The 14,772-nt window shown below is 29.5% G+C and overlaps 1 protein-coding gene across 4 annotated transcripts in view; it reads right to left on the bottom strand.

Moving 5' to 3' along the window:
- The window catches only part of LOC132708654 (integrin alpha-PS2), a 179,598-nt gene that overhangs the window by 46,068 nt on the left and 118,758 nt on the right, over positions 1–14,772 (bottom strand). For 3 of the 4 annotated variants that reach the window (XM_060681116.1, XM_060681119.1, XM_060681118.1), the window contains 3 exons: positions 8,745–8,806; positions 6,851–6,899; positions 6,636–6,713 (listed from right to left, as the gene is read on the bottom strand). In XM_060681116.1, coding sequence (XP_060537099.1) covers positions 6,636–6,713; positions 6,851–6,899; positions 8,745–8,806 — 189 coding nt within the window. The remainder of the gene's footprint in view (positions 1–6,635; positions 6,714–6,850; positions 6,900–8,744; positions 8,807–14,772) is intronic. The other variant, XM_060681117.1, reaches the window with a different exon arrangement.

The raw sequence follows: 14,772 nt of genomic DNA, 5'->3' as shown, positions 1-14,772 counted from the left end.
TTATTCACGAATGTCAATGTCATGTCAAAAAACCCCAATTTTAAAAATTTTGTTTAAAAAAATCGAAAATGAAATTCCAACTTTGACACCCTGTAGCTCGGTTAGTAGCAACTTTTGGAAACAAGTAAAGAATCTGCTATTTTGTGATTTGCCATTACTCATGGACATCCTCTATACTATATTTATCGTTAATGTACCTCTAAAAGTTCTTTAAAAAAAAAATTATAGTCACAGAAGCACTCCATGATGAAAATATGCTCAATAATTTTTTTAAATTCAATAGTGGAATCCTTGCTTTTAAGAGTGTCTGGTATTTTATGATACAATTTAATACTAATGAGATTAAGTTTTCTTTACAGGATGATAGGGAACCATACATGTGAAAGTCATAGGCTTTTTATTATTATGCACATACATTACACACTGATAGATGAAAATTGATGGTACAGTAAGTATTTTCATTTTTTTAAATAGTAGCGTACGGTAAACCTTACTTTGTGCAGAATACAAAGTTCGAACAATCTTAATCATCCCATGGTAATGTGCACGTTAATAAATTTAAAATTTCCAATTTTTTTGATGTCACTGAATGAGTTTTTACTGAAATTTAGATAAGAATGATTAAGTGTAGTTTTCTAGTAGTAACGCGATGATAATAAATTATGATTCCAGAACTCCCCACACCCCCAATTAACAATCAAATATGATAACCTAAAAAAAGTTAGATTAGTCTATGCAACCCATTATACATTTCAGTTTAGTTTTCACGTGGATTGCAAACAAGTTTGGCATTTTCATGTTTCTGAAAACAGTTCGCAATTTACGAATTCGGTGAATCGCGTGATAAACCTCGGATTGTATTTAACATAAATGTGCCTACAAATATTTGTGATGGCGTTATTAAAAAAGGCGGACGCCTATTTAAACGATGACTGCGAGTATTGGTCATTTTTGGTATGATTGCGTAGGATCGGCAAAATGAATCGACCATATGTTTACCACGCATAAACGAGACAGAAAAACTAGGTCATTGTTAATAATGTCGAAACAGAACTGGCTTATATTTCATGTGGGCTTATTAATTGTTCAAATGTTATTCGAAATTTCATTCAGGTTGTTTTTACGACGGAAGCATCAAAACGATTTTACGACCGCAATTTCCCTTGACTTAGTAGTCATTTCCCATAAACGTATGGCAGATTCTAGAGAAATTTCTTTGGAAAAAGCAATTACTTTTGGTTTCACAAGGTTAACGCCAAATTTCCCACCAGCGATTGACTTAAAATCGCCGTAAATTTATATTTAAATCTACGCTGCGAATTTGAAAAAGTTTTTTTTTAAAGCAAAAGCAAAATAAAATAAAGGTGCGAACTTATCTAAACAAATCAATATGCAACTCTATGAATAATGATATATCGGCCAGGGTCTGCAATTTTAAAGAAACGAATGTTTTCATGGTTAAAAAGCGGTATTAATATCTAAATATGGTGAAAAGACTTAACGAATTAGTAGAAAGAGAAACGGTGGCTTCCTACACCAGTGAAAGGCACTTCTATTATATTTTAGTTTTATTAAGGGCGATTTCGATTAAAGAAAATGTTATGGCACGATTTTATTTAAACAAATTTTTTAACAAATCGCGAGCTAACATAAAAAGTTCTCCGGGCTATATTCCTGGACACTAATTCAAGACTCAACAAGAAATACATGAAAAATTGAACTTCAAGAAAAAATCGGATTTATAAGGAGTTTCTATGACCAGTTTTTGAGAAAACTAACCAAAACTACTTATTAAGCAAAATGACGAATCACAGATGATTTTGTCGAAATGAAGTATAGTAAATATTCAATAGCCTGCTGTTGCTATCGAGATTTTTCCTTGTATACGAGGTGCAGTAAAAAAAATAATTCTTTCGAATTTTCTTGGTTTGAGAAAAAAAAACTTACCAAAATTTTCATCTATTTTAGATAAGAGAAAGGCGTTCGCTTTTAGTATTTACTTTTTAAGGTACGAATTTTTATAGTTAATATTTTTTCTAACACAAATGATATCGACACGTTGTCGTTTTTATCAAACATTTTTGAAAATAAAAATGAACTAGGTTTCCTTATCAGCTGAGTTAGAAATTCTTAAGTGTTACGCTTTAACGTTAAAACTAGTTACCAGAGAATTTTATTCTAACTACAGGGTGTTCAAAAAAAGATTAAAGAAGTTACATTTTTCAATTTTTTGAAAACAAATAATACAAAACTTCACTGGGCATAGCTTAGGGAGGTATCGAACACAATTTCTTAATAACGAGATTAGGTCTACATTATAAATGGTTGGTCCAAACTAAAGATTTGCCTACCAGATACAAAAATGTTGAAAAGTGAATTTTAAAAAAATTGAACAATCACTGTCACATATTCCAAGAGCCTATTGAATTCCCTTTCGAATGATGTTTCATGTCCCTATACTTAAATCGCTTGGTTTCTGAAATAAAAGTTTTTCTGAAAACTGGATTACTTTGGCATAATTCATTGTTTAAGTGGCGATGAAATATCCGTCTCATTTTAAATGATTGGTTTTCCGTTTGATACTTTAATGATTGATTGTGGTGCAAAGTTTGTCTATAAAATCAGTTCAAAATGAAAGGAAACCAGTATTCTAATGAATTTGTTTACTAAGCAACATTGTAGCCAGAACATTGAGAAAATTTAATGAACGATATCCTGGTATACAACACATGAACAAGAGAAAACTTTACAAACTATTGTTTGAAACAAAGGATATCTCCATCTTTACTAAAAAGTGTTATTTCGAACGAAGAAAGTGTAATAAACGTTTTGACATAATCGAAATACTAGATAGTTTTCATACTGGACAAATATAATAATAATTAATTTGTTCAGTTTTTAAAAAATGCTAAAAAATAACTTCCTTTTTTCTTAAATCTACGAACATTTATTTTATCCGAAATCATATATTTTTGTTCCATGACTTACATACATAGATCATATTGAAAAAAAAAACAAAGTTAGATACATTTTAATTGATTCTTTCATTTCGAGCATCTGAAATTACCATATTCTAATCTAATTGCCCGTAGAAGTTCCTCAAAAGAATCTAAATGTCTTTTTTTAGAAAACCGTTTTCACAAATCTTAGTTCTTTTAGAATTCAGCGCAAACAGTTTTAATATAACTGATTTCAACTATTCTAAAGGACGGAAAATATATTTGTTTGTTTGTATTTCTATAGTCACAAACAGAAAAGTACAATTCTTACTTATGTAAATAAATTCCTATGGAAAATAAAATTATCTGCTCACAACATTTAACGTTAAAGCTTAACAATAAGATTTTTTATAAAAACAATAAGAAATGTTTAAAAAAATTGTACCTTAGAAAGGAGATACAAAAAACGAACACATTCAACTTACATCCATAATGGATGAAAACAGACATACCAACTGTTTTCTTCATGTTTTAATAGTATCCAAAAGAAATTTTCAAAAAATTATACTTTTTGGCTTATCTACAACAGTAGGTTTTTTACACAAAATTATCTTGACTTGCGTCACTTGTCATATTTAAGTACCCCAAATTTTCGTTTCATAATTCAAAATTCAATAATTTTATAAGGGTGTTTTGATTTATTTTATTCTTTTTTAGCTATCGTTATATTTAATTATTTTTTTAATTTTTTAATTAATTAATTAAAGTTTGTTTAAGAATATTTTTTCTTCAAGACAGCTCCTTTTTTAAAAAGTCTGACGAGGTGAATTGTTTTTATCTCCCAACTGTATGTACAAGTGTTGCCAGTGGTGCGTTTTCTGCTACAATGTGACTACAGATGAAATTCATTAATTTCGAAACATGTCTCGTTGAGAAACGGTTTCGTATAATATCCTTTCACAAGTTCGTGAAGAGTTTTCTTCTGGTTTATAATAATAAATTATCTGTTATATGCGATTTTCATTAATAAGTAGATTTTTTCTCTCAAGGGGGTATTCAGAAAACTCTTGTTTCCAAACTTAGAAACTTAATATAATTCGGACATTTAAAAAATATAACTAGTACTAAAACATCCCAGAACTTCATTTCAAGTTCGCGTAAAGTCCCATGTATTTCGTGTGGCGTGCTTTGTAAGGTAAATTTCATAATAGTCTCAAATTTCCTGAAGGGTATCGGGCTTTTATATACATTTTTCCCTTTAGTTAGGACAGATTGTGAACTAAACGAAAGCTAAATTTTACACTGATTGGAAATTTACAAACTTCAATCATATTTTTTATGTCAAGATGTCTTCTCATCATAATATGAGGGTTTTTGAAAATTGACCTGCATATTTTGAAAAATAATTTTAAAATTATTGTTTTTATTTCAATATCAAGGAAGATTGAATATCTGTGTCTTATTGTCCAGAATTTTAATTTTTATATGAAAGTAAAATTAAATTTTCAGTTGCTAGTGTGATAGGCCTTGCCGAGTACCCGTTGATACCTAAAAAGCTTATAAGTTTCAAAAATATTCGAGAAGTTTCCTTTTTAAACACCTATTTTGGGTTACCTACACTGATACAATTAAACCTTAATTGTATTTATTTTTTTAATTTTCAATTTCAAATCAAAAAGTTCTAAATGTGCGATAATTTAATTAAACTTAAAAGCGTTGGAAACCAAACAACTACAGGAGACATGACAACAAATATATGAAATATGCCAGGTTAAAGTAACTTTTATTCAAATTTTTAACATTAAAAAAAAAATTGCTTATATTATTTCACTTATGATGGTTGCAATGATATTACACACAACTTTGGCTTTTTAAAACCCTTTCATCCTTTAGACAGATTCATATGTTTTGCTTTTTGATTAAGAATCTTAGATCGTACTTAAAACCATCGAAACCCAATTTTCAGCACACTTAACGAGCCTCATCCAATGAATAAAATCAAAATGTTGTAAACATTTTTTAAATCATTTAAATTGGACCGTTACTCTCAGACTGTAGGTTTTATAACTTTTTAATATACATTTACCCTTAGTAATAGTATACAAAAATGGAGATATTTAGCTTAATTTTCTCTCTAAATTCCAAAATTTAAAAAATATCATTCATTGTTGTCCATAACTGTTTTCGCACCCTCTATAAAAAACAACTCTGGTTAATGAGTGGCTTAGAAACATTCAACCTCTTTTAATATTATGATTAAAAACAATTTAATGTCCTGTATTTATAAAAGATAGGTTGGTTTTTCAAAAAATTGTTGTAATTTCACTACATAATAAAACCGATATGACAAATCTGAGATAAAAATTGTAAGTTATTTTAACTTTTCAAAATATACTGTAAGAATGATATATATCGCTAGATTCTTAATGCCAGAAAGTAATAAAATGTAAATTTTCCACTGACAACGTGAAGGTTATATCATAAAGTTCAGATACATTGCAATGTTTGAAAATTCCGCATTTTATAATAATAATTATACATAGTTTTAATGATAAAGATGGACACATAATTGAGATATTAACTATTCTAACATCAAATAAACATAACCTTATATAGAAATAAGAATAATATGAAAATGGATAAATTGTAATAACTATTACTATTTAAAAAAATCTACTACATATTACGAGTAGCCAGATAAACTATAGTCATTGAAGTCCAGAGGAATAATAAGGGACTTTACATTATTTTCTTTCTTTTTATTTTTCACTATCTTTATTCCATTTTGCAGGTGAGTTTTAACGTTCATAATTTTAAAACTCGTATTATGACTTCCTACAAACCCTTATACTTGTGGCCATGCAAATTCTATATCCTCATTTCAGTCCTTCATACTTTTTAAATGACAGAACACAAGTGATACTTAACGAATCCACCTCTAAGCCTTTGGATGTTAGCAAAGGGGTATGATTAGAGTTTTTTAGTTCTCATCTTTATGCCTATAATATCCAACAATTTGAATAGATGTTAGGATTCTGTCACTATGCTCTATTGCTCGTAATTAATTATATTAATTATAAATGTTTTGCCTTTTTGTAACTGATTAAAGGTTGAGGACTTATTAAAGATTCTCTACTAAAATTTAGGATACTGTATTCAAAAAGTTCAACACTCCCGTCTTAAATTGGTATATGGAGTTGGACGTGGGATTTGAATCTTCGTAGAAGGGGTCTCCTTACTGTGCAACAGCATCGTAATTAAAAATTTACTTAGATACTTCTTTGTCCTTAATTCTAAATTAATTCTACCATTTAATGCTAAATTTTAGACTGTAACAGTGTCTGGTTTATTAATTTTTGTTCTTATTGGTTAAAGTAATAATTTATTATTATTATTATTATTATTATTATTATTATTTTATTATTTATTATTTATTATTACTAGTGAACGGGCATTTTTTTTATAAAAATGCCATTAAAAATCTTAATTAGCTGAAATTTTAGTTTTACGCATTATTGACTGTACTCCATATTTCCAAGTTACTTTTATCTTAACACATGGATATGGAAACAATTATGTTAGCCGAGTTTCCAAATGAAATAAATTAATCGAAAACGCCCTGGATTAAATTCGCATTAAACACCTTGCAGCTATAATTTGCTTTAGAGTTGCTTGCATCGCAGCAAAAATTTGTACCTTTGGCTCCGTAAGACATTCCGAACAATCCTGGAGTGTAGGAAAAGTGAGCCCGAGCATCAATCGAATACATTTGTCCTGAAACACAAAACGTTTACGGTTTTTTTGGCCGGCGGATAAGTCAAATTTCCATTGCTGAAAAAACTTAAACCTGCAGAAACACATATTTGCTGGCGCAAAAAAAAGAAGATTAGGCAAAGTTTTCATATTTTTACCTTGCCAATAATAGCTCCCTGGCGCTCCAACGAATAAACGGTCTCCCATCTGTAAAAAAAAGATGAAATACTTTATCCAGATGATAGGAAAATATTATACAGTGCGTCCAAGATAAGGATGACCTGGATCTTGGAAACTGCAAGAGATACAAAGATAGTTAAATAAGAAAGAATTTGCAAAATATAAAGGTTAATAAACTTAAATTTGCCGATTGCGTTCTTATTTTTCATTTTTCAAAATCACCATTAACTTATTTTTCTCATTTGGTTCGTGAAAAAGCTACACCATATATTAAATACCATTTTTTATTACGAATACAACGATGTACGGGACAATATGATTCTACACTGCTTAAATCAGAAAAAAGGGTTATAGTTTGTCCTTTTGTTTATTATTTATTTTAGAGAAAAATTTTAAATACAAAACTCATAGAAGAGACTAAAAGAAACAATGTAAAACTACTTTTAAATATACAGGGTGATTCATAAATATGTGAAAAACTATATTAAAACAAATGTTTACGGGTGTTAGAAAACGTTTTGTTATTTGTAGTAGGTCCTATATACTTGCATTACTTGATGATTTGATATTGAATTTAAGTAATTAATGTTTAAAAAAAAAATTAGAATAGGTTATTACACCAGCTTAAAATTATCATCAATTATATTTATCATTAGTTATTATATAATTTTGAATACAAAAAAAAACAATTGAAAACGTAATGGGAAATATACTCTGTTTAAATGGAACATCCTGTATATTTTTTACTCTACCGTTCGTAAATCACCAACAGAACAAAAAAGGTCATATGCCATATTGGTCTAATATTGAAAATAACCTAATTATCAGCACATTTCTCTTTTAGACTAGGTGGCTATGAGTGGTTACGAAATAAAACTCTATTTTCCTTTTTTCTGTATTTGAATGTAAGAACCATGAAAATAAGAAAATGGGAAAAGAAAAAAACTATTAAAGTTATTTAAGAGGTTTTGTGTTGGTGATTTGCGACCGTTAGAGTAAACCTATATAGGATATTCAATTTAAAAAGTGCGTTTTCCTCATTTTCTCTAAACCCTACATTTAATTGTTTCTCTGTTTTCACCATCGTAATCGGTGCGGAAAATGCTACTAGTTTGCTAATTTAATCGACTTTGTATGGCTACTCATAACAAAGTTATCATTGATGAACACTTAATTTAGATCATTCTGTATAGGTTTAGTTAGATTTAAAATAAAATAGAGCAGTTGGCCATAGCTTCTAAGTGCTAAATACATAAATTAGTTTTTTTAATTAGATAAACAATTGTTTATTTTCATTTGTGAACACCCGGTATAATATATCTTCGCCATAGACAGTTCAAAGCATTAAATATTTTTCCATGGATCATCCATAATAAAAATTCCCAATTTTAATTTTAAAGTGTGAAAAACACAAAAGTTAATATTTCTCAAAAAATACTCCAAATTTCGTATGCTGTGTAATGACAAAAAATACTCAAAATTAAGTGAATAGTTAGAATAAAAATATTCATAGCTTTCCATCTAAAAAAATAATGTTGGTTACTGTCCAGGCGCAACGCAACACCCGATGTACATAAAATACACGAATACATGAATTGAATTACATTGCACGAATTAAATGCAAATCGACTACCCTTGTTTTAATGAGTTAGTTCTTCGGAAGCAAATCCATAACTGGTGGTTAGTTATTTTTCACTCATATTATGTACTTTCTTATTTCAGTGCGTTACTAACCTTTAAATTTTGCAGGTTTTATATATTTTAATTTAATTTAATCTTGGTATCGTTTTTCTTGGACACACGGTATAAGAAACTCAATGAATTCATTTGAAGGGATTTGTAAAGAATACTAAAAAAGTTTAAATGACTTACCGAGTTAATTGCTGCGCTGAATCCTGCCTGACACGATCCTTGACGATGGTAACCCCAATTACCTGAAAAAAAGCATTTGCGAATAATTAGTAAGTAACGCCTGATAAGATGATCACGATGAAATCCGGAAAGTTGGAAAACCGTCGATGATATTGACATCCCTTTTAATTTTGAAAAACGCATAATAAAATTTAATGCATATTTAATTTAAATTAATTTAAATGCGTAGATTCTTTATATAATCTTCTTCTTTAAAACGAATATGATGTAATAGAGGTAATTTTAAATATAATATAATAAAATTAGATATGCTAGATACAACAAATTAATATAGTGAAATATTTTCGGAGACTATTCAAGCTCTGAATTTACAGCAAGTAATAAATGAACCAACAAGACTTATACAAAGATCCTCAACTGCTTGATTTCATTATACCTTCCAAAAATTAAAAAAGTTGAATACGGGTTAATGAATGCAGATTATATATCTGATCATTCACCGGTTTATTGTAATATGACAAACGTGACACAAAGAAAGGGAAATTTCTGAAAATATAATTAAAATCAAGAATTTTAACGATATTGATAACGAACTTTTAAATATTTTTTTACTGAATTCACAGTTAGAGTGCAATATTTAAGTGCAAAAATGTTTCAGAATGCCAATATATATATATATATATATATATATATATATATATATATATATATATATATATATATATATATATATATATATATATATATATATATATATATATATATATATATATATATATATATATATATATATATATATATATATATATATATATATATGATGTAGAGTGGTGCCCTCCCATGTAAAATCCTCGGTTAAGGTGGCATCCGGGACAAAGTGAACTCCGATATACGGATGCCAACTTTTGAGCACCACCTATCCAAAAACACTTAAAACTTGCGGATGTCAATTTTCACGTTAGCTGGATAAAATTATACGAGGTGGTTCAACGAGATTCCGCTTTTGTCTCTAGCATCGATTTCTGTGCCCGTATATTGGTTATATATTTAGGGGTGGCATTGACTTCCCCAATTTATGTGTATATAGTGGCAACGGTTACTTTGACTTCCATAATTTACCGTGTATATTGGAAATATGTTGTCGGGTTATGTTGGCTTCCCCATCTGACCGCGCGTTATAGTTTTATTTTTAGTGGCCACATTAGGATCTCTTAAACCCAACGTTTCTGAATATTTTCATTAACTGTAAAAATTTGTGTCTCCGTAACTTAACAATGAATCGTAGAAGTAAACGTATCTTGGATTTAGCTGGAGACAAGAGCCTAGCAGGTAGGAATTTTTATAATTATTGTATTAGCTTCATATTTTCTCAGGAATGTATAGCAAGCAACACAATACCTTCGATTTCATTGTAGTATAGTATAGGGGGTACCGTTAAATTGAATTTTTAAACGAACTTTAGCTTCCAATGGATTTGTTCGGAAAATTAATGAAATGAATAAAAGGTCAGCTTTTTTATTTGCACTTTTTTTTTGACAATATGTCAAAATTATTATACAATCTGTTTTAAATCTAGTTACAAAGTTTTGCCGCATCAACCATCACGAGACTTAATTCGCAGATTAAGATGCTTACGATATATTTAAAATAACTGTCACACACAAACACTACAAAAGTCAAATCATTCATGTTAATATATTTTCAACATATTACGCGATTCCGTTACTTTTTTTAATGTTAACCAGATATGAAGGCAAGTTTATATAATCAAAGGGCCGAAAATGCATGTTTTCTAAGACAAATGTAAACTTTTCAAAAACCGATTGCAATTTCAATTTGCAGTATAACCTTGTCATCAAGTATTTTCCTAGTTTACTGCAGTTAGATGATACATCGCATTCAATTTTTGGTTTTAGAGATAAAGGCTGAAAATAGTCCCGTGTTTCTTATTTAAGTTAAGTAAGTTTTCAAGTTTTGGGAAAATTGAACCTGAACTCCGAATAAAAACAATATTGAATTTTTTTCGACATGTTCTTGTTCTCGTTCAGATGTCAAACGGACAAAAACTTTCGCCTTTGAAGAAAAGGACATTCTTTATGAAAATTTTTGATTGAAGAAAAAATATTATTTTGTATGCAGAGTGTCCAAACCGTTAACAATTGTTTACAATAGTAAAGCAAACTTATTCTAAAGTTTTTAGCAAATTGCTACTTCATATTATGAGTTCTGAATGAGATATTTTAAACAAAAGAAGCAAAAAAACATTGTCATCCAAACTTAATGAAAACAATTAGACCCAATTTTGAAATATTATTTTGCTAAAAACTTTTAAATAAGGTTACTTTACTCTTGTAAAAAAATGAGTTGTAAGAAAATGAATTAAATGAATCACATTTTCTCGAAAAAATGCATTTTTGGTATCTGGCTTAAATCACAGACATATTTTTTAAAGTTATTGTTATAATGTGTGGAACTATCAGTGAAAAATGAAAATTACGTAACCTCTTTACATTGTTAAATTTTTGTTTTGTAGATATGATAAATAGTTTCCGATTCGGAATATAAATTACCAGAAGAATCCGAAGCAGAAAGTTCTTGGGAATGTGGATGCAGAGAAAGTGATTTTTTTTGGATAGCCCTATTGAACTGCGTCAAGAATTGCCCGACAGTACATATATTACGCTGCAAACAATAGAACCAAGTTTACCTCCCGAAGAAAATAATAGCGTTGACTGTGTCAATCTCAGACAAAATGACAATCTGGATTGCGAAGTTAAAACACCAGGAAAAACTCGACATGTTAGGAGAAAACATCAATGCCTATATTGTAATCAAGATGTCGGAAATTTCTTCAGGCACATGGAGCATAATCACTGGGACGAATTCTAAGTACAGGAAATTTTGTCGCTAGAGAAGAAATCGAAGAAACGGATTAAGTTGATTGACAAACTTCGTAGGGGAGGTGACTTTTCTACATCAAATATTGTACCTGTAATGACAAAAAAAAAGCCATTTGAAGGGTATATTGTATGCAAATTTTGTCAAGGCTAGGCCAAGAATAGCCTTCGTCGCCACGCAAAAAAATGTTTCTTTAATACTGATTCAGTCAACGCTTTCAAGCACAGATTGAAGGTCAAACCGTAATGGTTGGGATTTTTGGACCAAATGATATTTAAAAATTAGTGGTCTTATAAACATGTTACGAGCAGATGAAACTTGGTTGGTTGCTAAGAAAGATCAACTTATCTGTGAAGTTGGTAGGCGCTATATAAAAAGTCAAAAAGAAAAACATCTTTTGGTAGTAGCGAAGCTGAACATGAGACGATTAGCTCGTTTACTCATTAGCGTCAGAACACTCAAAACTAATAAAACACTTTAGCTGAGATTCTCTTGCCTAAAATGTTTAAAATACTGGTTTTAGTTACAAGGTACATAGCAGAGTATGACGCTGAAAATTTCAAGGGATTACTAAAACTTATTGATAATGACTATTCAATTGAGGCTTCGAACGAAGCCGGACAGAATTTGGCTTACAAAATATGCTTACAGGAGATGAGCTTAATCGAGAGTCATCCTGGGATATTTTTACAAACAAAACATGGTCAGTTATAAATTAAAATAAATTTAATAAAAAATAACGGGTCTGAAGGTGTGTTATTTACAAATTCTGAAATGTTTCCTTTTTAGTTTACCAATGTTAACGGATCTTATATGAAAACTATTCTTTTTGTTCCAAATTTTTTTCTACGAAAAAGATATAGTTTTTATTTTATTGATGCAATCTATTTTATTTTAATTCATTTGATCATTGCGTATGAAATATGATAAATAAAGACTATTATATTTAATTTTTGCATTTCTCTTATCCGTTATTTGCAATCCCTTGGACAGAACGAAATTCACATCCGAAATCCAGAATCGAGTGAGGGTATACAATGAAGTGAGAACAAAAAATGTATATTAATTAAGCCCAATCTGCAACCCCTTGGATACAGCAAGATTCTCGACTGAAATCTTAAATAAGGAGCAGAGGAATACCTTATTTTAAAGCTTTTGAAAAACGCTTAAAATTCTTGGTTTGCTAGAAAACAAAAACAATTTTTTTGAATGTTTAAATAAATAAAAAATAACTTAATGAAATGAAAATTAAATCTTTCAAAAGTTTGCATTCATTTACATCAAACCGAGAAGAATATTATAAAATCTATATTTTCTAATATTCCTCAAAAACATTTTTCAAAAGCTTAAATGAGCATCACTCGAACCTCTTTCTACTTAAAATTTGAATGGTCAATGTTTAACGTCTAGTTAATATACTTTTATATTTTCACTTCTCCTAATAGAAACCGTTTATAGGGATTTTCGATTTTTTTTTCGTCCCTAAGACTTTTAGGTTTTTAAATTGTCATCTCTATATGCAATTATAACTCAAAAGCAAAATAAAATACTTTAAAATGGACATAAACTGTTTCAAAAAATATATAAACATTAGTAAACTAAAAATGTAAATTGCTACTTCATATTATGAGTTCTGAATGAGATATTTTAAACAAAAGAAGCAAAAAAACATTGTCATCCAAACTTAATGAAAACAATTAGACCCAATTTTGAAATATTATTTTGCTAAAAACTTTTAAATAAGGTTACTTTACTCTTGTAAAAAAATGAGTTGTAAGAAAATGAATTAAATGAATCACATTTTCTCGAAAAAATGCATTTTTGGTATCTGGCTTAAATCACAGACATATTTTTTAAAGTTATTGTTATAATGTGTGGAACTATCAGTGAAAAATGAAAATTACGTAACCTCTTTACATTGTTAAATTTTTGTTTTGTAGATATGATAAATAGTTTCCGATTCGGAATATAAATTACCAGAAGAATCCGAAGCAGAAAGTTCTTGGGAATGTGGATGCAGAGAAAGTGATTTTTTTTGGATAGCCCTATTGAACTGCGTCAAGAATTGCCCGACAGTACATATATTACGCTGCAAACAATAGAACCAAGTTTACCTCCCGAAGAAAATAATAGCGTTGACTGTGTCAATCTCAGACAAAATGACAATCTGGATTGCGAAGTTAAAACACCAGGAAAAACTCGACATGTTAGGAGAAAACATCAATGCCTATATTGTAATCAAGATGTCGGAAATTTCTTCAGGCACATGGAGCATAATCACTGGGACGAATTCTAAGTACAGGAAATTTTGTCGCTAGAGAAGAAATCGAAGAAACGGATTAAGTTGATTGACAAACTTCGTAGGGGAGGTGACTTTTCTACATCAAATATTGTACCTGTAATGACAAAAAAAAAGCCATTTGAAGGGTATATTGTATGCAAATTTTGTCAAGGCTAGGCCAAGAATAGCCTTCGTCGCCACGCAAAAAAATGTTTCTTTAATACTGATTCAGTCAACGCTTTCAAGCACAGATTGAAGGTCAAACCGTAATGGTTGGGATTTTTGGACCAAATGATATTTAAAAATTAGTGGTCTTATAAACATGTTACGAGCAGATGAAACTTGGTTGGTTGCTAAGAAAGATCAACTTATCTGTGAAGTTGGTAGGCGCTATATAAAAAGTCAAAAAGAAAAACATCTTTTGGTAGTAGCGAAGCGGAACATGAGACGATTAGCTCGTTTACTCATTAGCGTCAGAACACTCAAAACTAATAAAACACTTTAGCTGAGATTCTCTTGCCTAAAATGTTTAAAATACTGGTTTTAGTTACAAGGTACATAGCAGAGTATGACGCTGAAAATTTCAAGGGATTACTAAAACTTATTGATAATGACTATTCAATTGAGGCTTCGAACGAAGCCGGACAGAATTTGGCTTACAAAATATGCTTACAGGAGATGAGCTTAATCGAGAGTCATCCTGGGATATTTTTACAAACAAAACATGGTCAGTTATAAATTAAAATAAATTTAATAAAAAATAACGGGTCTGAAGGTGTGTTATTTACAAATTCTGAAATGTTTCCTTTTTAGTTTACCAATGTTAACGGATCTTATATGAAAACTATT

This window comes from Cylas formicarius, unplaced genomic scaffold (assembly GCF_029955315.1).
Source record: "Cylas formicarius isolate icCylForm1 unplaced genomic scaffold, icCylForm1.1 PGA_scaffold_12__32_contigs__length_19106922, whole genome shotgun sequence".
Classification (NCBI taxonomy): Eukaryota; Metazoa; Arthropoda; class Insecta; order Coleoptera; family Brentidae; genus Cylas; species Cylas formicarius.
The sequence above is the reverse complement of the archived record's forward strand: the minus strand, read 5'-3'. Positions and strand labels throughout refer to the sequence as shown.